General features: G+C 42.3%; 1 protein-coding gene and 1 long non-coding RNA gene across 5 annotated transcripts; one reads left to right on the top strand and one right to left on the bottom strand.

Annotated features, from left to right (window-relative positions):
- The first annotated feature begins 488 nt into the window (after window positions 1-488).
- slc4a4a (solute carrier family 4 member 4a) lies at window positions 489-26248 on the top strand. 4 transcript variants are annotated; one of them, XM_088377382.1, is made up of 28 exons: window positions 498-661; window positions 1247-1325; window positions 4175-4248; window positions 9049-9216; window positions 12421-12556; window positions 12995-13155; window positions 14146-14325; window positions 16477-16572; window positions 18107-18183; window positions 19198-19355; window positions 19471-19558; window positions 19691-19845; window positions 20064-20174; window positions 20240-20414; window positions 20552-20685; window positions 20901-21175; window positions 21249-21319; window positions 21423-21608; window positions 21677-21790; window positions 21862-22023; window positions 22277-22455; window positions 22580-22652; window positions 22744-22812; window positions 22886-23059; window positions 23413-23562; window positions 23696-23789; window positions 24158-24237; window positions 24838-26248. In XM_088377382.1, exons 2-27 carry the CDS (start codon window positions 1315-1317, stop codon window positions 24199-24201), a joined length of 3315 nt encoding a protein of 1104 aa, XP_088233508.1. In that variant the 5' UTR covers window positions 498-661; window positions 1247-1314; the 3' UTR covers window positions 24202-24237; window positions 24838-26248. The 4 variants fall into 4 exon arrangements, with proteins under 4 accessions (XP_088233511.1, XP_088233508.1, XP_088233510.1 ...); XM_088377385.1 differs by lacking the exon at window positions 23696-23789 and having other exon boundaries at window positions 489-661; XM_088377384.1 differs by lacking the exon at window positions 16477-16572 and having other exon boundaries at window positions 14146-14298.
- On the bottom strand, window positions 4526-6802 carry LOC148397611 (uncharacterized). The gene is made up of 3 exons (XR_015858815.1): window positions 6358-6802; window positions 5168-5241; window positions 4526-4950 (listed from the first exon to the last, which is right to left on the bottom strand). It is a non-coding gene; the product is annotated as an uncharacterized LOC148397611 (long non-coding RNA).
- Window positions 26249-27159: the final 911 nt, after the last annotated feature.

Here is a 27159-nt window from a genome sequence, read left to right as displayed (position 1 = left end):
AAAGAAAGTGCCTTGCAGAGATTGCAATTGGAAGTACTAGATGGAATGCTTTGCTACACTATTAATACTGAATAAATATGTCAACAATGACAATAGAAAAATAGTAAAATTGGTATTACAATAAAAGCATGACTTAATTGTACTCCTTTTCAAATGTACTTTTTTTTCCTTTCTTTACAGCAATAACACTTGTAATGACGTGATGGGGTGCACCCTGGACTGGTTACCAGTCAACTGCACTTTTAATTTTAATTATGTATTTTATTTATTTATTTTATATTATCCTCATTCGGGTTTGAGAGTGAGCTCAAGCCTATCCCACTTGACTGTGGGCAAGAGGTATACATACCCTGAATTGGTCGGCAGTGAATTTATTTCAAAATTGTATCATTAACCTTTGATTTCATATCTTTTTCTCTTGGAGTTCATGATGATGATGATGATGGAGGAGCAACGGTGCGCGCCTTCTCCTCTTCCTCGTCCTCCCCCAGCTGCACGAGAAGGAGGAGGAGTGGCCTGGACCGGTGGCCGGCCGAGCGTCACTTACAAACTGGAGCGGTGCTCCTTCCCGACGATCACTTGTTCACCTTCACGGCCACGGAGGGACCGAGACTGCCAGACGCGCACGGAGAGCGAAGGAGGCAAAGATCAACTCCCTGCGGTAAGTCATTGACACACAACAGAGGGGTCAGCAGCTGGGTCGCGCTGTCGTTCATCTCCTAAGTCATTATTTCATGAAAAAAAAGAACAAAAATGTTTTATTTGAGAATTTGGGGACATTTTTCAAATAGTTTTTCCTTTATTATTTGACCACTTGAATGACTTTTCATTTGTAAATATGCCAAATACATTTTTTTGTACATTTTGAAAATAGTTGAACCTTTATTGTTTTCCACCAAAATGACTTACAGTTTTTCATTTGTAAATTTGCAAAATATTTCAAATAATGCCGTCAATGAAATATTTGGAAAATTTGAGGTTTGACGTCTTTTGAGTACTTTTTAATTGTTAATTGGGATGTATACCCTCGTGACTGACTCAAGCATCATCGCTGTCAATCAAAGTGGAACCTTATTCTGGTTTTACAGGCAACAGATTTTGGGATGCAGCCAAATTACAAGCCAGTTTATTAGGAACAGCTTTATCTGTAAACTAGAACCGTAACAATTTAGATTAGTAACTCAAAAGCGAACAATATCAAGGATGTAGCTAAAGTTTAACTCTGACTCTGTGTGTCTCACTTCAGGTTCTAACATCAGCCTGGGTCCTACTCACCGCATTCCTCACTAAAATAATTGGACACTGGCCGACAAGATGAGCAAGAAGTAAGTGAGCTCCGACAATCTTGGAAGTCAGTGTAGTTTGTGAGGGATGAATGTTTTGGGATGGGAAAATCATTGTTAGCGGGAGCTGGTCCCTCGGAGGTGAGTTGAAGTGTAAACGTGTTAAAGTTTAACGTGAATACAAGTTGCAGCCATGTAATTACCAGGGTAAATTTGTGCTTGAAACACAACACACATTTGAACGTTAGCGCAATTCAACGTAAAGCGGCGTGACATAATAGCACTTAATAGAACACAAAAGCGAAACGTTACATAAGAGAACTTTTTTTTTTTTTTGAGAAATTTAGCCTGCTCGTATGGGGGTCGAGTGGGTCAGCCGCCCACCTGATCAGGTAAACTGAGCTACCACGTTTCAATTCCTGCAGGCTATCGTCAACACGAGCACAGCCAATCAGTGATCTTTCTGGTGAACTTTGTACACACACACATACATACACACGCTCTTAACGCGGCCGCACGGGGTGGCGTGCGGCACGCAAGGCACGCGTGTATGCTTCCATAACGTCTCGCAGACGCCGCATAGTGTAAGACGCCTTCAGGGCTTCTTGATGTTTCCGAGGCGCGCTTAGACATGGAGGACACACAATGCGGGCTGCTTGACTTTGTTTGGGCCCTCGAGCAGCCTGACAGATAGACTATCTCGCCAAGGCGACAGATAGCGAGCCTAGAGTGCAAAGTAATACCCCCGGCCCGGCTTATCGATCGTCAATACACTCCTTTCTAGTACAGAGCCGCGGAAAATCTGTGGACACTTATTACTTTCTGCTGGAATGTCTTTCATAATAGTTATTTCCTGCACAGCTGCTCACACAAGTCTGACGTTCTAAAACGGCACGTTATTTCCATTCGATCGTTTTTGGCATTATGAAACCTTCTGTTGATTTATTGCTTTCACCCCCCCCCCCCCCCCCCCCCCCCGTGATGAAATCACAGCAAAGAGCTTGTAGAAGACATGGAAAGCGATTGTGTGTGATTGAGTAAAGATTACAGCCAACCAGTTTTATAGTTTTAGTGGTGTATCAGAAGCAAAACTAACATAAGCTTCTTTGAGTAGTCATATATATACTTAAAAGCTGGACAGGGGCTACGATTTTTCATCCATTGTGAGAGCACGCAGGATCACACACTTTCTAACTCGATTTAGGATATAATAATGATTAATAATAATAATGTGTTGAAAATTGTTCTCACCAATACCACTCGATGGCTCGTAGACCCTTTGGGGTCTTCAGACTCCAGTTTGAGAGCCGCTGTTGGAGAGGACATATAAGTACAGAAGATAATAGATAATTAAATTGTAAAGTGAAGCGATTACAATGGAAGAAAGAAGCCAAACTGCCTTATTACATATCATTTAAAAAGCTAAAGTCGCCTAGTCTTCTCCCAGGAGAGGATTATATAAAAATGCAACATAATATAACATCTTATGTTTTCTCTGTGTGGACTGAGGAGTTAAGTTTGAGCCTAGGTTGTCTTGTTGTACCCCAATTTGATCAACAGATGGCAACGGTGGTAGCAACAACCTGGGCTGCCCACTATTGGGAAATCCACATAGATGAGTAGAACATGTCTTCTATCAGTAGACTTGTCCCACGCTGCCATGAAGGGCAACCAACAAGAGAACACGTGGATCATGAACAGCGTATCCATCATGAGTAGAGACCAGTAGGTCTTCATGTTTGTCTCATGGTATACCACAAGTTAAGGCCTGCATTGGTGGTATTAATTAACTGAGGGAAGCGTGCGTCGTCGTGGGTGTTACGACTCGGTTGTCGTTTAAGCAAAGCCGGCGTAATCCTGTAAGGGCGGATGAGTAGACAGACGTGATGCCCCACTTGTTTGTGCCTTGGAGGAGGGGCGAGCAACAGGAAGAGGCGGAGGATGGAGAGGATGGGCATTACCGAGCATATGGAGAGGCTTTATACTATGCTTGTGTGTGTGGGGGTGTATACACTAATTATCAACTGCTCTGTTTTGATGGGGCACTACAGTCACGTGACTTGAATTTTCTAAATCGTTTACATCTAAATCAACGTGGCTAAAATTGTGGCTAGTGACATACTTCAGCTTGAGAACGAGTCCCCCCCGCATTATTTAAGAAATTTAACATCATTGTCTGGTTTAGCGGTTTGATGCAATTGTGACTGGCCGTTAGATAGCTAGCTAACTAGCTACACATCTTCCTTTTGAAAAGTCCGCTTGCGTGACTGTATTAGAGCGCCTCGTTGTTGGATAAGAGTGTGCGCATGTCACCCAGGAATGGTCTAAGGTGTTTTTTTTGTTTGTTTTTTTATCATTCAAATATGTAGGACTACACTTTTCTTTGTGATACGTCAAATTTGAAAATGCTAATTAACGAAATTAGCTTTCTCTATACGTCAACTTTCCACCAATCCCATGTGGCTCTAGTACACATCCCTGTGGTTCATTGTAATAAATGATAGGATCATTGCGACGAGTTCAAATGTGTGTTTTGTTTACATTAAGGCATGAGCTAACCCAATTAGCAGACACTTCCTGTCCTTGTCTTCACCTCCCACCCACCAGATTAACTCCACTACACAACCAGTTGGCGCACTGACCGGCTACGCACTTTGCCCTCGTTCAAGGGAGACACACATTCTTCACTTTTGAGTTTTTTTAAGTCCCCTGAATTGGGGGGCAGCGTTGGGGTTGGGTGGGTAGGGCGTCATGAGCGCCACCAGTAGCGCCCGACTGAGCCCGAGCCCCAGCCCCAACCTGCTGCAGGTGAACGAGCCCAGACGCTATGGCTCCATGCTGTCGCTGGAGGAGCGGTGTGAGCAGTCTTTCTTCCTCTTTTACTACTACAGGATGGAGGACGAGGCCGTGCTGGACCGCGGGGCGTCCCTCGTCAAGCACATCTGCGACCAGGAGGAGGTGGAAGGTATGGTCAACACCGCCTTCTTTACCCCGCTAATCCGCAAGATGATCAAAAATATGGTGACAAATATGATGGATCATCAGTGGTGTGTAAAAATGGGGTCCTTCAAGTCACTGGGCAGTTTTAGTTTTTCATTACCAGGTGCTTATTCGGTTGTTTTTCTTCAGATTGAACCAGAAAGGGGAATTCTGAACAGTTTCAAGCTATAGGTGTTCACAAAAACCTTTTGCCGGTAACCGAGTGTGGCTAACAATGATGCTAATGCATCTGAGGAGGGAAACAATGTCAAATACATTTGTCACAATCATAAAATGTTTTGAGATGCATATGAAAAATAGAACTTTTTATTCTATTTTTAAGATGTTTTAAAGCCGTTTGACATCACATTTTTGGCGTGACAATCCTCAAGACAATACTCGCCAATGATTTAGCTAAACTAAGCTAAGCTGTATGACGAACAGATGGGATTTCCTTTTGCCATAGAAGTACACGAGTAGGTCACTTCATTAGCTACACCTGGTGGTTTAGTACCACCACACGTGTACTTTCAATGTTGGTCGTATCGTAAATCCCAAGAAAGTGAAATACGAAAAGAGTGACACGTACGGTTGCGCAGATGGTTCTCACGACACGGTCACTGTGGAGTTTTGGCAGCTGTCACCCCAGCTTGAACCCACTCACACTTCCTGTGTGTGTCACGATCATCTGCTGGAAAAATCATCTCCACTGAGCTGCAAGTTCATCTGATATTAGTTAAAACAAAAAGGCAGCGTGACATTTCTGATGTGATGAGCCTTGGTGGAGCAGCTTTGGAGGCCTATTTTATCTCATCAGAACCTCGATTAAGCAGAATTCCCGCTCGGGGAATATCGGAATGTTGTGTCACACTGTGGAAGTTTGAGATAAATAGTGCAGCGCTGACCTTTGCTTGGAATTCAAACATTTTGATGTTCGTTCAAATGTGCCAGCCAGGGATAATGAGATCATGTCTTGTTGCTGTGAAGATAAGATACAGTTCAAGTTCAGTTAATTGCTCCATAAAAGGTGCGAGAAAGGCAAGTAGAAACTATAAGAGGAATAAAGTTAAGCTAAAAATGACAATGACGTGAGAATTATCCATTTCAATCTTTTTATAAATGAAAAAAAAGCCATATAGAAAGTTATGGATTTGTCCACTGCTGTGTTCTAACCTTTTAGAAAAATTTCTCAGGTCCTTCTGAAATAATATTTGCCACAGACAATCATTAAACTGAATGCTAAAATTGAAAATGAACAAAATATTCAGTATCCAGTAAACAAGCACACGATTTACAGTGTTGCCCACATAATTAGCATGCAATCCGTGTTCGAGGGGTGCTACCTGCCAATATCGTCCTCGAGCTAGTTCGGTTGCCGCGGGTGACGGGCGCTCGCCGTTGCCTCCGCTCAGAAATCTAGCGGGCTAAACAAACCTCTCTGCCGGGGCCAGTGCTTGGTCTTCATTCAGCTCTCCAAATGAGAGAAAGAAGAGGAAGTAGTCGCACAAAGCAGCTGTGGCGTGGTGCAAATCTTCCTTTCCGACGCGGTGACTTACTCTTTCGCCACCTTCGCGCTAGCTTTCATCTTTTTGTACAAAACATTTTGAATGTTGAGCAGCATTTGTCGATTATGTGGATTTTTGCATTTCATGGGCCGGCCAATACACTAACCACCTCCTACTGATAAAAAAAAAAAATCAAATAATTTGAATAGTTATTTTTTATTACTCTACCAAATGCCATTTTGACTGACAAGCAAAAGCAAAAAAAGATTGATTGTTGCGTTTTGTTCAAGATGTCCGTCGTTGAGCAAGGAAAACAATGTGGAGTAATAATTGGTTCTTTATTTGCAAGATTGTATCTGTCATGACATTAATGAGCTGTGCCTTATGTGTATTAGAAAAATTAAGAATATTTAGACATTGCTGTTGCTCCCTTTTCAGTCCCCCTTTTGACCTCAGAGGTCAACCAAAATGCAAGGACAAACTAACAAACTGCATTATGAACACGGGAACATTGGATCATCTGATAGGCGGCACGTCAATCTAAATCACAGATCTCACTATAGTAATCAGATAAAGCAGACTTTGACTACCTGGCCACCAAGGGGAAGAGTATTCTGCCTCTTTCAAATCGGGAGTGGGGACGCCGTCGATGGCGAATCTGGATCTTTGCAGGAATCTTTCACAGGGGCACACCGGGATAGGTGATACCACGTGTCTCCTTTGCCGGCCAGTCGAATGGCACGAGAGGTGTGCTCCATCACATTATAGGGTTTAGTCCACCCAGTCTGGGTCCACTTTCTCAGGACTTTCAGCCAGACAGTTTGGGTGAGCCGGATCTCGGCTTTTGCTTCCGGGTCAAACCTGGAACCATAAAACTGGACAACTGGTCAGATGTGTGTGTGATCCTTCTGCTCCTTCCATAACTGTATGTTGAATTCTTACATGCCCTGTTGAGGCTTCAAAAACAAGTACATTTGAAAAAACATTGAATCACAATTTACAAATTGATTCTACATACTCATTTACACTCACTCCCCCCCCCCCCCCCCCCTTTGACACATTCACACAATGTGTCAAGACATAACATACCAAAAATGTACCAATATCTGGCCCAAGACCAGGTACAGGTAGCACACCTAGTAAAAACCTCCCAAAAAATGTCATGGAACGTGAAAGGTTCAGTCTGAGCAGAGTGGAGCCGATCGGAGATCCGTGGAAGGTGATCCAAGAGCTGGAAGGGAACAACAAAGAGTCAGAGTTTGTGGAAAACAAAGCGAAGATCGAACAGGTAGACGAATAGTGTTGACTTGGATAATCGTGAGAGGCACAGCCGTAGAGGAGATCACATAGGTAGACACTCACAGAATGAATCGCTGGCAGCATGCTCCTTAAAAGCCTTCCCCTAATGAGTCTGATCAGCCATACCTGTGGGGATCAATCACACCTGTAGGTCCTCCGCCACTCTGCTCACTGCTGCCCCCTGTGGAAAAGAGAAAAACCTCCCGGACCCTGACAAAAAAAAAAATCATGGCAACTTAGAGAGAAGCTCTTGCTTCTTTCCAACATCCCAAACAACAGATTAGAGTCAACACCAATCAAATCAAAATATCAATTCTGATCCCAACAGCACATTTGTGCTGAGTCAGCAGTGTATGTTTTTATTTTTTTTTCCACGATAGATGTTCTTTAGAAGAGCGGGGCTGTGCATTATGCAAGCGGGACTTATATTGATTTAGTGTCAGAGTGTTGTCCCTTAAACAAGAGCGAGATGCCATTTTTGTTGAACGCAAAGCCTCCCGGTCAGCTGCTCGAGTGCGGGCCATGCTGGCTGGAAATAACGCCTTGAAACATCAGACGCTTTCCAGGGAAACTCGCACGACATTACAAACTAAAGTAGTCTTGCTGGCCAAAAAAATGGCATAGAAAAAGGATGATGGAACCCTTGTTGTATTTCGACAAAGCACTTTGGAAAACAATGCATTGTTCTCAGAGTGAATAATGAATGTGGTTGTGTGCAAAAAGACCACCATTGTTTTTTGTTTTTTTTTGGTGGATGTCCGACACTTCCACACGTGGCTCCGAAAGGCAGCTTTTGAAAGAGAGAGCCTTTTGTTTTGTTGGTGTTAAAGTCCAATCAGATGTCGCTAGTTATCTCTGACTGATTGCCAAGCGTGAACCGATTCAACCTATCTGCTCTATTGGTTGTAAATATTATGGGTTGGCAGGCTAAATGCACTCAAGCCTCGGCACAAAATGTATATGCCCAAATACTGCCAAGAATCAAACGCTGTCTGCTCCATTTCTAGTAAATATTATTGGTTGGCATTCAAGTCCACTTAAGTGGCGTGCTTTGAGAAAACACATTTGTATTTTGTGCTTTAATGAGCGTGAACGTGACCTCCGCTTAAAAATGGTCCCAATCGTCGGCGACCGTGCCGGTGCCGGCGCGCCGGGCCGCTATTTAGCCCAGATTCACGATTACGTGCTATTTCTTTTTCAGTCCAAATATTTGCACTGACAGTGTACCGTAACCTCTCAGAGCCCATGCTCGGCTCCCTCGCGTTGGTTGGGAGCCACGTGAGAAGAGTCCTCGCTGGACTCAGCTCAAGGTTATGTTTGGACCTTGTTTTACTACTATTTATTTCCTCTTGGTATTTGTGGAAGACCATAAACTGATAACTGTACTTTCTTTATTCCCTGAAGATAAATTGGCTCCTGTAACTTTATTCCTGGAAAATTCCAATGTTCTTACTGGTGGTCTTTTTCCATGACATCACTTTTTCTCATGATGTTACACATATATGCTGCTAAAATTCAAAAGTTTAAAATTCTATTCTCGTAAACTCACTTTTCTTCTGATATTACAGATGTCTTTTGTAAAATTCAAACAATGCATATTACTACCTTTACTCAGTTAAGTTACATCATTTTTTTAAAAATAATGTAATATGAAACATTTTCAAAATTCCTCTCATGACTACCTTTTCATCTTTCATCTTCAATTACTACTTTATTTTTGTAACAGAAACACATAATTATTGTAAAATTTAAATTTGGCTCCTGTAATTTTAAATCTCATCAATTTTTGGGGTAAAATTACAAATGTAGTATCATTAAATTCAATATTCCAGTGTTTTTCTAATAAATTTAAAACTCTTTTGAAATATAACAATTGTGTTATAATTATATAATTTGTTTTATATCATTTTGATGAAAATTACAATTGACACTTTTTCCGCAACTGTCATTTCTTTGACCTGGTTTCGGCTCTCTGCCTTTAGGTCACCACACCATTTACATTGGCGTGCGAGTCCCCAAGAGCTACCGCCGCCGCCGACGCCACCGTCGGCGAACGCCCGGCAACAAGGACAAGAAGGAGCGGCCGTCGGAAAACGCCTCCGACAACGAGACCAACGACGAGGTCGACAACAGCATCCTCAAGCCCCTCAGTGAGTTCCCGACCGCGTCAAAACACATCAAGCCTCGCGTCCGTCTCGCGCCGGCCTTGCTGACTCCACTTTTTGTGTCTCTCACCGATGAGTTGACAGAGCGCTCGCAGTAATGGCCGTTCAGATCTCCCGGGGGGAGAGGCGGCGGGGTGATCTCGCCCTTGGCCTGCCACCTCTGCCCTTTTTGCGTGCTGTGTTTGCAGCTGCACGTGTTGCTCCGTCTCTGTCCTCGGGCGCACTCGCGATGTTTGGAGGAGGGTCTCTTGTAGACGAGTTGGGTCAAGTTAAAAGTGGAAAATATTACTCTGTTATCATTTGTATTGTCTATCCACGCAACTGATATGGATTTTTTTCCACACCAGTTTCAATATTTGGAAGATTAGAATTCCAATACCGATTAATCGGCCGATGAGTTAAAAAAAAAAGAATCAAATGACAAAATTGATGTCTTCTTAATATTTGTTTGATCAGGATGTGGCCAATATTTAGCATGAGATTTTGATCCGCTTTTGCGATTGCGTTGTCACTCAAGTGATCTTTCGAGGCCGAGCGAACGGGTTCTGATTGGTGCGACAGCTGGATTTGAAAATGTGGACATGTCTCTTCGTGCGTTTGTGAGTGTGGTCGGGGATTTTCTTTAGGACAAAAATCTAATCACACAATAGATTACAGGCGACCCATCTGTTTTCAGACGCTGAATTTGGTGCGTTGATTTATTTGGGACTGATTTGCTTCCACGAAGGCCGATGATTTAAAAACGAAGGCTTTGTGCCATTTTTCGCCTTTTGATTAATAAGTGGCGTGTTCACATTTTCTCATAATCATTGATTATCATAATCATGTGTGTGTATATATATATATATATATATATATATATATATATATATATATATATATATATAATATATATTATATATATGATATATACGTATATATACATATATATATATATGTGCATTTTTTATTATATTAAATGATTAATTTATTTATTTTGTAGTAATATGAGAACGTGCATGTTCACTCATCTTTCGAAGAACAAGATGGTGGCTGTGACGCTGATTTTTGTTTTTATGCCAACAACGCGAGGAAATGTTAACAGTCAACAAACGTCGGACCGCATTGCGTACTGGTCGTACGGGTCACATATTTCACCTCATATCGTTTATCAGTCTCATTGAAAGGACATGCAGTGCTTACAGATAAATAGTAGATAGATCGGTTTGTAGGTTGATGTTTTCGCTTTTTCTCAAAATATTATATATCACTGTTGTCGTCTGAGAAATGTTGCCTCTCCCATCACGAAATTTTACAAACTTTGTTTTTGTATTCTTGGCTTGTCTCTTATCGACGTGGATATTATGACTCTGGGAAGGCTTGAGAAATATTTTACTTTGACCTTTTTGGGAGTCGAATAGTAACTCGATTAATCATTGCTGCCTATTAGCGTTTCCCACATGCTTGACAGGAACAAATGTGGGAGTGCTATTCGAAGTGGACAGTGTCAATTTTCCCGATGGCCAGTCTTGGTTTTGCCAAACAGTCGGCGGAAATTGGGCCAATCGTTTGTGTAGGATGCATGTCAGGAGCGAGCGGGACCTTTTGGCTAAAGCTCTGCATCGGCGGGGCCATTCTCCCCGCATCTCGTATCCCATGATGCCTCGCTGCCCGGGACAAAGTGCTCTTTGTATGCGCTCAGTGGCTCTCGGCGAGAGCGCACACACGCCTTTGAAATTGCGTTTGAGCGTTGGGATTTTCATTTCTATCCCCTCCGCCTCTCGGTGCTTGCGCTCTCACCCCTCTTTGCTTTCACCCTGCCCTGGATCTCACCCTCCTCACCCCCTACTTTGCCCCCCCCAGCCCGCTCTTAGCAACTGCTAGAGTGGGACAGTAACCTTTTTGCTGCCTCATTTTCTCATGGATGTCTATGAGGGCTCCCCGTGAATTTGGAATCAGACCCAAAGTAGTCTAATCAAACATTACATTAGCCACTATAAAAAAACATGTGGAGATATATAATAATATCATATCAAAAAAATAATATGGAGAGGGGCTTTGCGCTGGCGTGGTCGCTTTAGAGCGCCCCGTTGTAGCAATGCGGAAAAGCCCCATTGGGATATATTCCAGCCGTCGGATGATTGAGAGCAGAGCAGAGGAAATGAAAACGAACATTTTTGAAGCCTCTTTTTCAATATACTAGGGATTTTTTTTAAATCACTCAAATTTGGCAATATTTTCACCAACACCTTTGCCACTGCTGTGTCAAACAACTTTACTTTCACTTTACATGGATTTTAAGGAGACTTAAATCCTTATTCCTTATTCTTATTCTTAAATAAAGAATAAGTGCAGTACACTGATCTGCTGAATAAATGTCTGCAAAGTTGCATTGTATCAGCAAATTAAAAAAAAGGCAATTTAGCTTCACAAATGAACTTTTGGAATACTTGCATAATTTACGTTTATGATGATTTTAGACCAGACGGTGGACGAGTTGTTCTCAGTTCCCAACCAATCATCAAGCTCCCTGTCAAGACAAGCACCCGGCTAATTTTGGATTACACTCACGAGCTCCAAAGGAGGTTTCAGTGACTTTGATGTAGCTGTCATTTGACTTTTATCGTGACTTTCGTGCGAGTGTTTACTAACGCCTATCGACTTCATGAAAAACCATTATTTACATACGACCCCGATGAGTTTTCACCTCGTCCCTTTGCTGAATATTCAAATGAGATCGAGCAGGGAGGAGGAAAGGAAGCCAAAGCTGGGCCTGAAGAATGGGCCAGTTTGGGAAGCCTTTCCTAATTGTCACTGAGGGGCTCCCGGGGGCAGGCGGCCAAGCCAATGGCCGACGGCGAGGGGGGTACGCTGGCACTGACGCGCAACAGCTACAAAAACTCCCCCCTTCCCCCTCCTACCTGTTTCACAAAGCAGCTGAGAGGCTCTGTCACTTCCAGGGTCTCTCATGAGTGCTCTGCTTGTGACTCGCACCTGAAGAATCAAACCTCGGGGTAAACGGGTGGGGTGGCTTCATTTCTTAAAAAATGTCCAATAATAATAACAACCAGGATGAGAAAAAGGACGCCGCCGAGGAGAAGGGCGAGGAGGTGGCCATGGTGATCATACCTACGCTGCCGCCTCCCCCCGAGGCCAACTCAGAGGCCCCCCGCCGCCCTTTGACACGGAGTATCTTTCCCGTCTCCGCAGTCTCACCAGCCGCTGAGAGGATCCGTTTCATCCTCGGGGAGGACGATGACGGCCCGCCGCCTCCGCAGCTCTTCACCGAGCTGGATGAACTGCTGTCGGTGGATGGCCAGGAGATGGAGTGGAAGGAGACGGCCAGGTAACGTCGGGGATGGCGGTTTCTGGGTGGTCCCAGGTGAGAATGACCTTGGGAGACCAAGTATAGATGAAGTTTTTATGACAATTTTTTCATTTGGTTGTAGTGCAAAAAGTGCAAAGAAGTTGTAAAAATCTCTGAAATTCAACAACAGTTGTCTAATTTTGCGAAACTTTGTTTTGGTTACTTTTCTTACTGCACAAATTTCTGCAGGGGGGGATCAAGTACACCCCTGCAAGAATCCACAAAAGATGTGTGGACTGTTGGCAAGTTGCTGACTGGCTGGGCTCCACATGCAACTTGTAACTCAAGGCCAATGTGGAGCTAATACAACGCGGCTATGTGTGGCCTGGAGAAACCTGGGAGGGGGGGGGGTAATAGGACAAAAGCGTTCGGTCATCCAAAAAAGGAGATGAACAATTGAGATTGTTACGTCTGCAGGTGGATCAAGTTTGAGGAAAAGGTGGAGAAAGGCGGCGAGCGCTGGAGCAAACCTCACGTGGCCACCTTGTCCCTGCACAGCTTATTTGAGCTGCGCACCTGCATCGAGAAAGGCACCATCATGCTGGACATGGAAGCGTCCACCTTACCTCAGGTGGTTGGTGAGTGCTCGACGCTCACCACGTCAGCCACGCCTAGAAACCAACGTATGCGTCCATACATTTGAAAGTCTTTTTAAATACAACGAAACAAAACAATTCAGTGTATTGTAGCAACCTTATATAACCTGACAAAACAAAACAGGCAAAATAAATGTCAATATTTGGCACAGGCTTGTTATTTTCGAGGCCAGAAAAGGTCCAGTCCAGACTTTGACGGGAAGATGACGTCCTCTCACGCCAGATCCCAAACTTGCACGAGAGAGCAAGAAAGGAGGAAGCGTTACCACGAGCAGTGATGAATGTGAAGTAATTGAGCGCACTGCAGTGGGCCTCTTGCTTTGAGCCCATTAACCGCACTTGCCTGTGACTGAGGCTCCTCTCGTATCTGTCAGCGTTGCTGTTTCAAAATAGCATACATATTTTGATTGATGCATCATGTCACAAATGCTTGTTGCACAAAATAACTGCACAATAATCGCAATTAACAACTTGCAGTTTGTGTTTGTTGTGAAAACATTAAACGGCATTACAACTCATTTCAATCAGCATTAAATTGTGCCTGTAACTCATCTTGAAAGTTAAGTGGAAGCATTTTTTTTTTTAAATAATATTGCAGCTTTATTCTGACAATGTTTCGACCCATTCTGGTTTTGAGCCCCTCAAAATATACATGTTATATTATTAAAATAATATTGGAACTTAATTTATTTCAAATGGAATGATTATACCCTTGTGTAAAAATGACACTTAAAAAATCATAATAGTAAAGCTTTCTGCTCCTATTTCCTATTTTGTACATTAAAACTTAAATCCTTTTAAAATAGGATCTTTTGTTGTTGTATAATACGAAATAATACCTAAAAAAAACCTAAAATTACAACCACAAATACATTCTCAGAAATTACAACTTTTCTCGCAGAATGACAACCTTTATTCTTGCCGAATTACATGATTTTTTTTCTAAATGATCAACTGACCGTGTTATTCCAGAGCTGATCACGGACAACCAGGTGGAGAGCGGCCAGCTGAAGGCTGAGCTGAAGGACAAGGTGATGTACACGCTGCTCCGCAAGCATCGGCACCAGACCAAGAAGTCCAACCTGCGCTCGCTGGCCGACATCGGCAAGACGGTCTCCAGCGCAAGTAGGCTCTTTTCCAACCAGGAGAACGGTAAAATCACTCTGGCCAGTCTGCTGCAGTCTCCACCGGGGTCCTCTTCACGTTATTTAAAAGCCACTCAGGATCACCATATTTACGTAAACAATACATGCTCTGTTCAGTACAGTACACATTGTGTGCAATGACTAACAAGGCACCTTAAAGCTTTGCTCAGTCCTAGTAATTGCACATTTTAAAAAAACTAATTTTTAACATTTGTCTAATACTTTATTTTCAAACCTGAGAGATGAACTCCTTCCACAGTTGAGTTCATCTTGAGACAGTGGTGCCGTGACTCACGACTTAAATCAAATCAGATCTTTTCCTATCCAAATGTCTGAAAATGATGTGTCAGCCTGCCCCCAAAACATTGACAAAATTTTGTTGAAGATATTTTTAATTTAAAAGCAAAACTAGCACTCGACAGTATTGTGCTTTAAAGATATAGTGATACCAATCAAAACAGTCATAATTTCATGTTTTATGACATCGATGCTAATTTTGATAGCACGTCTTTGTATTGTGCGTTAGCATTAAGCTAGTGAAGGTCACAAGGACAATGGGATAAAAAACATGTAATTCTCTTTGCTTTATGTTTAGTTTGACAGTCAAAGTTGCTGATTCACAAAGTTAAGTTAAAGTTTACTAAGTTAGCTTACTTGTTACTTAAGTTCACCGTCTCCCTTGCAAGTCAAGGTACCACTGCAGTTGTTTCTCACTGCACATACTGAGTAGCTTTTAATGTGTTCATTTTTAACTCGGCAACTTTGGAATGTTGTAGTTTGCCTCTAGTAGGCAGGACGGCCTGTCACTTTTTTCACCGACATTTCCGACTCTCTATTCAATCAACCCTCGGAAAATGTTTATTCTGGGGCTCATGTTTTGAATTGGAACGGCGCAACTGCACTGCATCATGCAGACAGTTGTTTCTATTTTTCTGGGTTGCTTTATTTACTAGTTTCAGGAAGGATGCTAAATATGATGCCTACAGGCCGATACACTGCAAACTTCAACTCCTTTGATAAATATGTGAAATAAATTTCTCAAATTATTACGATTATGATTTCTATATTTTACAATATTCTTGTATACAAAGAATACAGCTATGACTTTTCCCCTCAAATATCATCTTTATTTCCTCCACCAAATAATTACGACTCGTCACTTTCTGAATTTTGTTGGACGGTGAAAAGTGACAGTGCCTGCGCCTGTGCCAATCTAAATAACCGTGTCGTTGAATCTATGAGCAGCTGTCAAGTCTCTGGAAAGTAAGCACTGTTTTATTACAATCATTTATGGCTCTATTTCCAAGGATGGCTTCTTATCCAGTCGCCGTTATGACGACATTTGGCTGATTACCTCCTTCAAAACTAAAAGTGCTTCGTTCCAAAGGCTTGCACTGGATATGTATGGTGTCATCATAATAACTTGCAGTGGAACCTCTCAGCCACCTCCAGCAGGACAAAAATTACAATAGAAATAATTGAGAAGAAAAAATTATATTTATATTTATATATATTATATTTATTTAAAGAAATACAGTAATAAATTTCTAGTATTTAGATTAAAATAATAAATAAATTGCTATTTTTATTGTTATTAAATTTTTTTGTAATTGTTACTTGTTGGTTAGTCAATTAATTTGTTAGTTTGTCAAGACTAATGGTTTTAGTTAGTTAGTTAGTTAGTTAGTTAGTTAGTTAGTTAGTTAGTTAGTTAGTTAGTTAGTTAGTTAGTTAGTTAGTTAGTTAGTTAGTGGATTGGTTAGTTGGTTGGTTAGTTAGTTAGTCGGTCAGTCAGTCAGTCAGTCAGTCAGTCAGTCAGTCAGTTAGTTAGTTAGTTAGTTAGTTAGTTAGTTAGTTAGTTAGTTAGTTAGTTAGTTAGTTAGTTAGTCAGTTAGTTGATAAAATGCATACCATTAAAGACAAAAAAACCTCAGTTTTAATTCAACAAAAACTGTTTTGGAGCTGAGAGGTTGGAGGTTCCGCTGTTGCATCTTATTGACTTGATTTGGGTTCAACTCATCAGCTACTTTTGTATGGGTTGGCTCACCTTTCACTTTCTGGGTGTGTGGCTACTCCCTTCCCTGTCTCTTTCTTCTGTCACCTCTGTTGGACCGGATCACTAACCTGCTACTAAAACAAACACACATACTAAATGAAGCCCGTAGTCCTCTGGAGACCTCCGTGACGTGCCTGTCGAGCGGCATCTCAATGGAGGACTTGCAGAGTCAAAGGAGCATCAGCATGGATTGGCTCAGTAAGTCCACCTCGCTGACACCACAAGCACAAGCCGGATCACTCCATTTTGAGCTCCGGTTTTATCACCAGGCCATTACATCCTGTGGAATTAAGAAGACGTGAGGGCTGATTTGCACTCACTGGACAATTCAGCCAAACTCAATGAGACTCAGATTACCTCCACCAAGTGTCAAAGGGTCAGGCTATGTTTTCATTAACGTTAGGTAGTAAGTTAGTTAGCTAGTTGGTACACATCGGTGAATTTGGTGGTATGTTAATTGGTGGTTGGATAGTTTGTTATTTTTGTTGTTGGTAGTTTGTTTTTACTCCAGCCTTTTAGCGCTACGGTAGCGAGTAAACGTTTTTGTTTGATATCTGGTTAACTCATGGCTATTAGTTTCTTGATTGGTTAGTTGGTTGTCAGTATTTTGTAGTTACTTTTCCAATTAAATCAGTGGATATGTAATAATTTATTTATTGTCAGTATTCGTTAGTTTCTTATCCATTTATATAGCTAGCTAGTAATTTTGTACGGGTGGCTGATTGTTAGTTAGTTGTCAGTTAGTTACAGATTTGATTGGTCGGTTGGTTGGTTGTCATGTGTTGATTCGTTTTTTTAATTAGGTACTTTTGGTTAATTGGTTCATTGTTTGTAATTGTTAGTTAATTGTTTAGCTATATGGCTGATATTTGGTTGTTTATTTGTCAATACTAGGACTCAAATTTTTGTTACCTACTTAGTTTAGGGTGTGTGTCCGACTCTTTTAGGATCATTTGGCCTTGGCGGAGGTCGACAAAATGTTTTGTATTAAATTTCATTTGGTGTACTAAATTTAAATAAAATTAGAAAATATGATATATTTTAACACCCGTTGCATGCTGACTAGTTAGAATGCGTCAATAACCCTTCTATGGGTTCATCCTAGCTTCTCAACAGTCACCAATCAGGATCCGTGAGGAATTCCCCCCCAAGGCTGCATCACGCTGACAAAGGCGTGATTACCCACAATGCCACGGTGACACAGATGATGAGTGCAATGACAATATGTGGAGGCCAGCGGAAAAGCTTAAAGTCAACATGGTGTCAATCTCCTACTGCTCCGCTGAAGAGCAGCGAGTGAATCAGATGTAACAACATTGTCAATCTCATTTCATGTTTGTTTTGGCCAATAGCGACACTAAGCAAGCGGCTAAATTAGCCTGCAATTGAAAGATGATTGCTTGAGCTGTATTACCAATTACAAATCTTGCTAGGCCAATGTAGTGTGAAGATCTAAAGATTTTAAATGTGTTAACATCCCTTTCATGTTAGCTTTATCAATTCCAATAATTCCAATCAATTCCCAGACATTTCTAGAACACACCAATTGTCCTAATGAGTAAATTCTCAGGTCTGCATGAAGTCTTGGTGGTGGTTTGCTGGTTTTCCATGATGTTTTTTTTTTTTAAGGCTGTTTTGTTTTTCATATTTGTCCCTCCTTTCCTCCTCCTCCTTCTCCCTGGTGGATGTTATATCAGGTGGACTTCTGACGGTCCACGTGTCTTTTGAACAGATAGTCCCACCACCACCCACCGGAACCTGACCTCCAGCAGCCTCAATGACATCTCTGACAAGCCGGAGAAAGACCAGGTGAGTGTGAATGTATGGTTATTTCATATTTTTGACAGGGCTGGAGCAGGCACGTGCAGATCAAGCACCCTTTTCACGTCCACAACATGGCAAACTACAAAACGACATGACTTTTTTTTTTTAAATATGCCCTTATGAGCATGTATACAAAACTACAAACACCCGGATCCTCGCTGCCACGCCAAGCGCAGATCACGCAGACCATGCACTGGTCTCGGATATGATTTAAAATGACTAATGAGAATGCATAAATTGCTAACATGCTAACAGTTAGTATGCTAACATCATGAGACAAACTGAGGTGGTGTGATATCTACAAAGTGCAGGTACATCCAAGCGTTCTTTGGCCCTGGTGGAGGTTCATCGACTGAATATAAAGTATATGAATACATTGAATACATCTGATTAGCTGTATTGTGTTGTGAAAATCACTTTAGAGGTCAAACAAATTCAGGTTTTGAAGATAAACTCACATAATTCGCATGATAACAACAACACTGATAACATTGTCTTTGTCCTTATAGTTTTGTTCTACTGTTCTGTACTCCGCTGGTACAATCAACCTATTTCTTCGACCTTGGACTTATTGTACTCTCTTTTTACCATTACACTTGTTTATTATAAAGTTATAAATCTTCATTGAAGGCAAATACAATAAAATAAATGAATAAGTAATAGCACACGTGATAGCATACTTTGACAGCAGTACGTCTGTTTATTAGTTTGCGGGCTACTGCTTTCATTATTGCTATTCACACTACGTAGAAGACACATGGCCATGGTGAAGTATTTATGACCTCTATAACGTTATTGTAAGATAACTCCGTGCCATATCATCCCTCAGTATTACTGTGTATCGCAATTTAAAACAGTTGCTACGAATAAATAATAAACACACCATTGCTTGTTGCTACAGGTGCAGTTAGATACTGGCAGAACCTCAAAATAAACATAGAATGTTTTCACTTATTGGGAAATTGTAATTGAAATGATTTTTTTTGTTTTGTTTTCTAGCTGCGGAACAAGTTCATGAAGAAGTTACCCAGAGACGCAGAGGCTTCTAACGTGCTGGTGGGCGAGGTGGACTTCCTGGACGCGCCCTTTGTGGCTTTTGTGCGTTTGCAGCAGGCCGTCATGCTCGGCGCCCTGACGGAAGTTCCCGTTCCCACCAGGTACGCCGCTGATTGAAGAAAAAAAAACAGTATTAGATTCAAAACAAGATTTATCAAAAATCGTTGTTTTTTTTCAAAGACAAAATGTAATCATTTGTATCGTCTACGTTTGCAGATTTTTATTTGTTCTGCTCGGGCCCAAAGGTAAAGCCAAGTCCTACCACGAGATCGGACGAGCCATCGCTACCCTCATGTCGGACGAGGTGGGATTTACTGAAAGAAAGAAAAAAACATTTGAAAAAATCAAATATTACTGCAAAAAGTTTTTGTTTTGGTGCATTTAACCACCAATTTTTACACAGCAACTGAGGTAGCCATCATTATGTCACGTGTAGGTGTTCCACGACATCGCATACAAGGCCAAGGACCGACAGGACCTCCTGGCCGGCATCGACGAGTTCTTGGATGAGGTGATCGTGCTGCCTCCCGGCGAGTGGGATCCCGCCATCCGGATTGAACCTCCCAAAACGCTGCCCTCCTCAGACAAAAGGTCCTTTTAAATGTCTACTTGTTGCTAGGCGGAATTCACGTGGCTTGAGAATCACAGCCCTCTACGAAAACAATGAGGACGATTTCTCGGAATAATGTGACTTTGTTTTCAGGAACTTTTCAGCGTACTAAACGGACTTTATTTTCATACTATCTGTAATCATATATTTACATATTATTATGCTATCCACCAACTTTAACTCAAAGCGTGTATTTCAGGAAAAACATGTACGCGGGTGCAGATGCTCAGATGAACGGCGACGCGCCTCACGACGGAGGTCACGGAGACGGCGGGCACGCCACGGGCGAGGAGCTGGAGAAAACGGGAAGGTGAGACATCACCACAAAGAGTTCCTTAAAAAAAAGTCCTAATTCATACATTTGATGTCTTTCAGGTTTTGCGGCGGCCTGTTGCTGGACATCAAAAGAAAAGTACCTTTCTTGCTCAGCGACATCACCGACGCCTTCCACATCCAGGCCTTGTCTGCCATCTTGTTCATCTACCTGGGCACCGTCACCAACGCCATCACTTTTGGCGGACTACTCGGCGACGCCACGGAGAACATGCAGGTCAGAGTGGCACACAACTTTGGAGATAAAAAAAATTCAATGAAACAAAATAGAGGATGGACAGAAAAATAGTAGCAGAAATGTCTACTTGGTTCCTTCCCATTACTGATTTTGGGTGTTGTCGGTGTTGATTTCAGGGAGTTCTGGAGAGCTTCCTGGGCACGGCTATAGCGGGCGGTGTCTTCTGCCTTCTGGCCGGCCAGCCGCTCACCATCCTCAGCAGCACGGGACCTGTCCTCGTCTTCGAACGCCTCCTCTTCAATTTCAGCAAGTCAGTGTCACTTTTTCCCCTTTCAATAATACGACTTTATTCCTAAAACAATACTACTTTTGTTCCACATTAAGGCTACTCTCAAATCTTTTCTTCTTTTTCCACATAACATTCAACAAATTTCACAATGATAATAATAATAATCCAACTTTATTCTCTCTCCAACTTTTTACTTACCTCATATGCGATTTGATTCTTGCACCGCTAAAAACCAGGGACAACGAATTCAACTACCTGGAGTTCCGCCTGTGGATCGGCCTGTGGTCGGCGTTCCTGTGCCTGCTGCTGGTGGCCACGGACGCCAGCTACCTGGTCAAGTACTTCACGCGCTTCACAGAGGAAGGCTTCTCGGCCCTTATCAGCTTCATCTTCATCTACGACGCCTTCAAGAAGATGATCAAGCTGGCTCACCACTACCCAATCAACTCTGATTTCCGGGCGGAACATGTCACGCAGTACGACTGCCTCTGCATGGCGCCCACCGTCCTCGGTGAGGGAGCGAGCCGTCCTTCTTCAGTCTCTATGCGGACATCATCAAGCGTTTTTTTTTTATACTGGTGCAGAAAACAACTCGGACTTCACAGGCGACCCTTTAGAAGGCACATCCATCTGGTTCTGGAACAACACCGATCTGGTAGGTTTTTTTCCCCCTCTGGTCCGACACCTACACCTTGGGTGATACGTAAATACGGTACACGGACCGGAACCACTAAAGGTTCTGTCTGAACCGCGTGCAGCCCGTGAACGCCACGTGGTCGTCTCTGAGTCGGAGCGACTGCCTGAAGTACAACGGCGAGCTGGTGGGCAAAGCGTGCGACTTTGTCCCCGACACCGCACTGATGTCCATCATCCTCTTCTTCGGCACGTACACCTGCTCCATGGCCCTGAAAAAGTTCAAGACCAGCCCCTTCTTCCCCACCACCGTGAGTCCGCCATAAAGTCTCGCTGGTACGCTTTCGGGTCTTCACCGAGCGTTTCGTTGGCCGCTCAGGTCAGGAAACTCATCAGCGACTTTGCCATCATCCTGACCATCCTCATCTTCTGCGGCGTGGACGCGATGGTCGGCGTGGACACTCCTAAACTCATCGTGCCGACTGAATTTAAGGTGAGTACGAACGAGCGTAGCGGGTTTTGTTTGTGTTTGGCCGAGATCTTCAAATCTCCCTACTCCTTTAGCCGACGAGTCCCCTCCGAGGTTGGTTCGTGCCGCCGTTCGGGGGAAACCCCTGGTGGGTCTACCTGGCCTCATCCGTGCCCGCCCTGCTGGTCACCATCTTGATCTTCATGGACCAGCAGATCACAGCGGTGATCGTCAACAGGAAGGAGCACAAGCTCAAGGTGAGTGAGTTGCTCACTAGCACGCCTGCTAAATGTGTTTGTCATTCTTCTCATGCCAGTGAGACATGTTTCACGCCAGTGAGGGAACACTTCAAATGTTCTCTCGCAATGCAAGTAGTGCTCTGGCTTTTTCCATTCAAATAAAGCTAACAGGAAAAGAAACAATTAAAAATAATGTGGAATCATTTTAACAATGTTCTAGTGTTGACATCCTTCTTATTTTCGAGGCTTACTTGATTTTTCCGTATTCCAGAAAGGTGCGGGCTACCATCTGGATCTCTTCTGGGTGGCCGTGCTGATGGTGGTGTGCTCCTTCATGGGCCTGCCGTGGTACGTGGCGGCCACCGTCATCTCCATCGCTCACATCGACAGCTTGAAGATGGAAACGGAAACGTCGGCGCCTGGGGAACAGCCCAAGTTCTTGGGAGTTAGGTGCGTTTCGGACCTCACCGAAAAAACAACAGTATGGCAGACCAGCCGCGTGAAGAGGGGTCAAGTCGATGACGATTTTATTATCACGGATTATTTTATAGATCTGCTGTGTATATGATTGCAGGGAGCAGAGGGTCACCGGCGTCGCTGTGTTCATCCTTACCGGACTGTCGGTTTTCATGGCTCCCATTTTAAAGGTGTGTAGTCAATTTTTTTTTTATTCATATCTACAATAACATCGAGCGATATATTTTTCCAAGCATTTCATGGTATTGATATCTCCATTAGTTTATCCCCATGCCGGTGCTGTACGGCGTCTTCCTATACATGGGAGTGGCCTCGCTCAATGGAGTTCAGGTAGACTTTTCATTCCACAATGATGTCATCATTTGAATCATCCTGCCTCAGTTATAACATTTCCTGCCTGCAGTTCATGGACCGTCTGAAGCTACTGCTGATGCCGGCCAAACACCAGCCCGACCTGATTTACCTGCGGCACGTGCCGCTAAGGAAGGTACACTTGTTCACCTTCATTCAGGCACTCTGCTTGGCCCTGCTTTGGATCCTCAAGTCCACCGTGGCCGCCATCATTTTCCCCGTCATGGTGAGACTCGTACCAACTGAAATGGAATTTTTGGAAATGGCGCTAATGGTGGGAATCTTGTGATTGGGAAGTCTCAAAAGAGTGTGAAAGAGTCCAGAGAACCCCCCCCCCACACACACACACACACACACACACACACACACATTTTCACAGGTGCCTGCAGAAACGTGCACTCAAGAAGGGAAGCCCAAAATAGCAAAAGAGTCCAAGTCATGTAGATGTGTATTTTATCATGGAACAACAAAGACAATGTGTTCCTAATTTTTTGACAGGACCGCACACGGGTTTCAGCAGAAACGTGCGCCTGTTGGTCTTTGAAGGGTACGTTTGTCACGCTCTCCGCCCCTGTTTAGATCCTGGCGCTGGTGGCCGTGAGGAAGGCCATGGACTACATGTTCTCTCAGCATGACCTCAGCTTCCTTGATGACGTCATCCCCGAGAAGGACAAGAAGAAGAAGGAGGACGAGAAGAAGCAAATCGGAGAAGACAGCGACGCCGATGACGTACGTGCATAAATGTCTTTCTGTGTGATTGGAAATTCCACAAATGAACCATTTGAATTCAAAATGGTACACTTGCGGTTTTGGGGTTGAAGATCAGATCTTGAGGACTTTGCGTGTGTGGTCTTTCCAACAGTCTGACTATCCTTACAATGAGAATGTTCCCAGCATTAAAATTCCCATGGACATGATGGAGCAGGAACCGTTTTTAGGTGGTCAGCCCTCAGACAGTGAGTAGACGACCGGGAGGCGGCGGCGGCAGCGGCGCATGCAAATCACTTCCTGCTTCATCTTCATCCTCTTGCTCTTCTGCTTGCATGAACGTTTGGATTTAGTGCTGTTTGACACTAACAGATGTTTCCAACCTTGTTTTTGTGTCACTTCTTTTGCTCCAATATCCACTTGCAAGTCTGTTTCCTTTTCAATGCACTAACACGCTTGTTTTCAGCGATGTGTACTTTTTCTTCACACATCTGTTCATTTTCTATGCCAAAAGTTACTCTATAATAACTAATATCTATTTTTGTTCTTGATCATTCTCGTTTCTATACATTTTTTGGATTCTTATTTGACATCCAGTCATGTGTCTCTTCGACAGAAGAGAAGTCAGCGTCGTTTCTCGAGCGACACACGTCGTGCTGAGCAGCTTCGCTACTACCGGGCCAACTGCTTGTCCAGGTTAGATGCCCAAACACAATATTGTCATCATTTGCATAACATGGAACACACGGAAAAGTGTACACACACACGCAGAAAACTTATTTCGATGGGCACAAGTCCAGTTCAGTTGTATTTAGCTTTTAAGATTCAATAGTTTTTTGTTGAATCATTTTCCTAATTATATCAAATCAATATAGTTTAAGTATTCCTTTTTAAATAATTGCCCCAAATGAAAAGCGTGCAGAGCTTTGCCGTTTTGTCCAAAAATGTCGGAGAGCGTTATGATGTAACACTGCGATGACACTGCAACCCTGCCAAAACCTAATCCCGTCCCTCTGAAGAAAAATTGCTTTGTGCTCAAACGACCTCCCCGCAGGCCTTCAAACAGCTTTGACAAAATAGCAGCGCTAGCATTACTAAGCTAGCATTAGCACCAGCCGCATTCAACTGAAATTGACATTACATTCGCAATGTGAGTCCGAAGGCACTTTGACCTCCGTTGACGGCATGTTGAGATTGATAAAAACGGATGGATTAATCTATTTGATTCTTGCTAAACTCAATATTAATCAAATACACATTTAATTCTAAACGTCTTGGCTGTTGACGTGTTTTCAGCCCCGAGATGAGTCCGCTGAAGCCGGTGCCTCAGATTAGAATAGACATGGACCCGGACGACGGCAACCCATTCTACTGGTCCAGCCGAGGATCCGAAACGTCTCTGTAGGCCCGCCAAGCGATAGTGGTGGTGGTGGGGTGGCATCCAGATCTGAGACCCTCTCCACCTCCCCACCATCTTCTTCTACTACAAATCAGAACTTGTGAGCTAACTCTACTACTTCTTCTATGCAACTGCAGCTCTGTCTTTCCCTCCCTGCTTCATTTTATATCATCTATACTTTTATAATATGTGAAAAAAAGGGGGGGCGGACAGGAATCGCTTATATATTATAACATTTTCCTGTAGCAGGAAATGTACATTTTTATAGTCTACCTCTTGTTTCAGATGAACAAGTGTGGATTGATCGTGGGGGATTTGCTGAAAAGGTGTGCTTATGTGATTAATTAGTTATTAATGGGCAATTAACAATGAACAAAACACAGTTTTTGATTTGTTTTTTGTACTAAATTAAATCGAAACTGTTTTTTGGGGTGCGTGTGTGTGTGTGTGTGTGTTGGTAACTTTCGTACATTGGATTCTTCTCAGCTATGGGCAATTTCGCGTTGAAAAACATGTGATGACCTTTCAAGTGGCTTATAATGTCCATTATTCATGTCCTACAAAGTCAATAACAAATCAGAGTTGACATTTTTAACTCAAATATTTTTCATTTTCTTGATTTTTTTTTTTAAGTACTTTTAAGAATAGGAATATGCAATACAGTTTTAAATTAAGAAAAGCCCCTCATATAGTTCTGGGAATAATTGAGCTTTTATGACATTGTGCTAGTTAGCATGAGGTCTGGAAACTGAATCCAAAATTCTCCCCAAATATCCTGGTAAAAGTAAAGATATCTGTCAAGCACTGATTTTTTTGTTTCTTTTTTTTGTTTGTTTCTTTTTATTTTGTTTCTTCTGTGTCTTCTGAGGATTCTAGCAACGTATTTGCTAATTTGTGATCATAACATTCCCAAAATAATCACATAAAAAAATCTAAACAAATAATGAAACACTATCTTTTTTTTTTACTGTAATTTGGGAGGCACATTGTAAGCGTGACTATTTTAAAGCTTACTTTTAATCATGCATGTTAGTCCATCAGCCAAAGTAACAATATGATTATATTTTATATTTATAGTCCACGTGTGTTTTTGTTTGTTTGATTGTTTGTTTGTTGTTAGCCAAAACAAATACAATAAAAATCAACAGATTTGAATGGGCATAAATACAAGAACTCACAAGCTGTATTTGGGGGGGCGGGCTTTTCATTAACTGTTTATTTTTTTGGTGACTTTTTAGAGTAAGTACTTTAGAAATTCTATTTTTCAAATGAAATGTATATTGAAAATAAAAAGTTATTGAACAGACATTGAGTGACTTGTGTACTTGAATGAAAAGCTACCAATGAACATGTTCGCCATACATCCTAATGAATGAAAGCACAGCTCCCTCTTGTGTCCATTCCTGCCTATTGCAGCAGAGAGATCGCAGCTTTGAAACATTTTTGATATGATTATTACGTATAGATGTTTTGACAGAAATTTAATTAATTGGATTACATTTTGGTTCCTCTTGTCACTTTGGAATTTATTTTTTGTCTAATTACAACGTAGGTTGTTCTCAACAAATTTTGATAGTAGTTTCCTCTTAAGGATGATTATAATTTTATTCTTGAAAAAGAATCTTAAAGGAATTATTTTCTCTTAATTATGATTACTTTTTCCATCTTTTCAATTTGTGATTTTATTATTATTATTATTATCATTATTATTATTCCAAAAAAAAAGTAAGCAATAGCTACCGGTAAGCCCACTTTATATGGTAAATGACGTAACCATCTAATCATTTCCGGCCAATTAACTGAAGGAAACAAAGCGATGATGTCGCCGCATCTCCTCTGGCACGCAATTGAGAGCATTCCGTCTAATTAGCAAACGAGTTTGAGAAATTTCGCACGCTGACGTCAAAGCAGAGATTTCATGCCCAAACCGTGACCTGGATTGAGGGTCCCTGAGGGTGTAGGCCGTACACCGATGAGGAAATGCTTGTTAAAGAAAATATTTGTGACATATTTAAAACCCTAATCCTAATTTGAAACCATTGTTTGAAACCCTAACCCTGGTTTTAAAACCCTAACGCTAGTTTTAAACCCTAGTTTGAAACCCTAACCCTTTTTTGACACCCTAGTTTGAAACCCTGATCCTCGTTTTAAATGTCCAGCGTAACGAGCCTCTATCCTTTCTGAGAAGTCATCCAAATGGCCTCCTTTTAAAAGGATCG

The sequence above is a fragment of the Syngnathus floridae genome, chromosome 5, assembly GCF_059516105.1.
Source record: "Syngnathus floridae isolate MCC-2025c chromosome 5, RoL_Sflo_1.0, whole genome shotgun sequence".
Classification (NCBI taxonomy): Eukaryota; Metazoa; Chordata; class Actinopteri; order Syngnathiformes; family Syngnathidae; genus Syngnathus; species Syngnathus floridae.
This window is presented reverse-complemented; position numbering and strand designations above follow the sequence as displayed.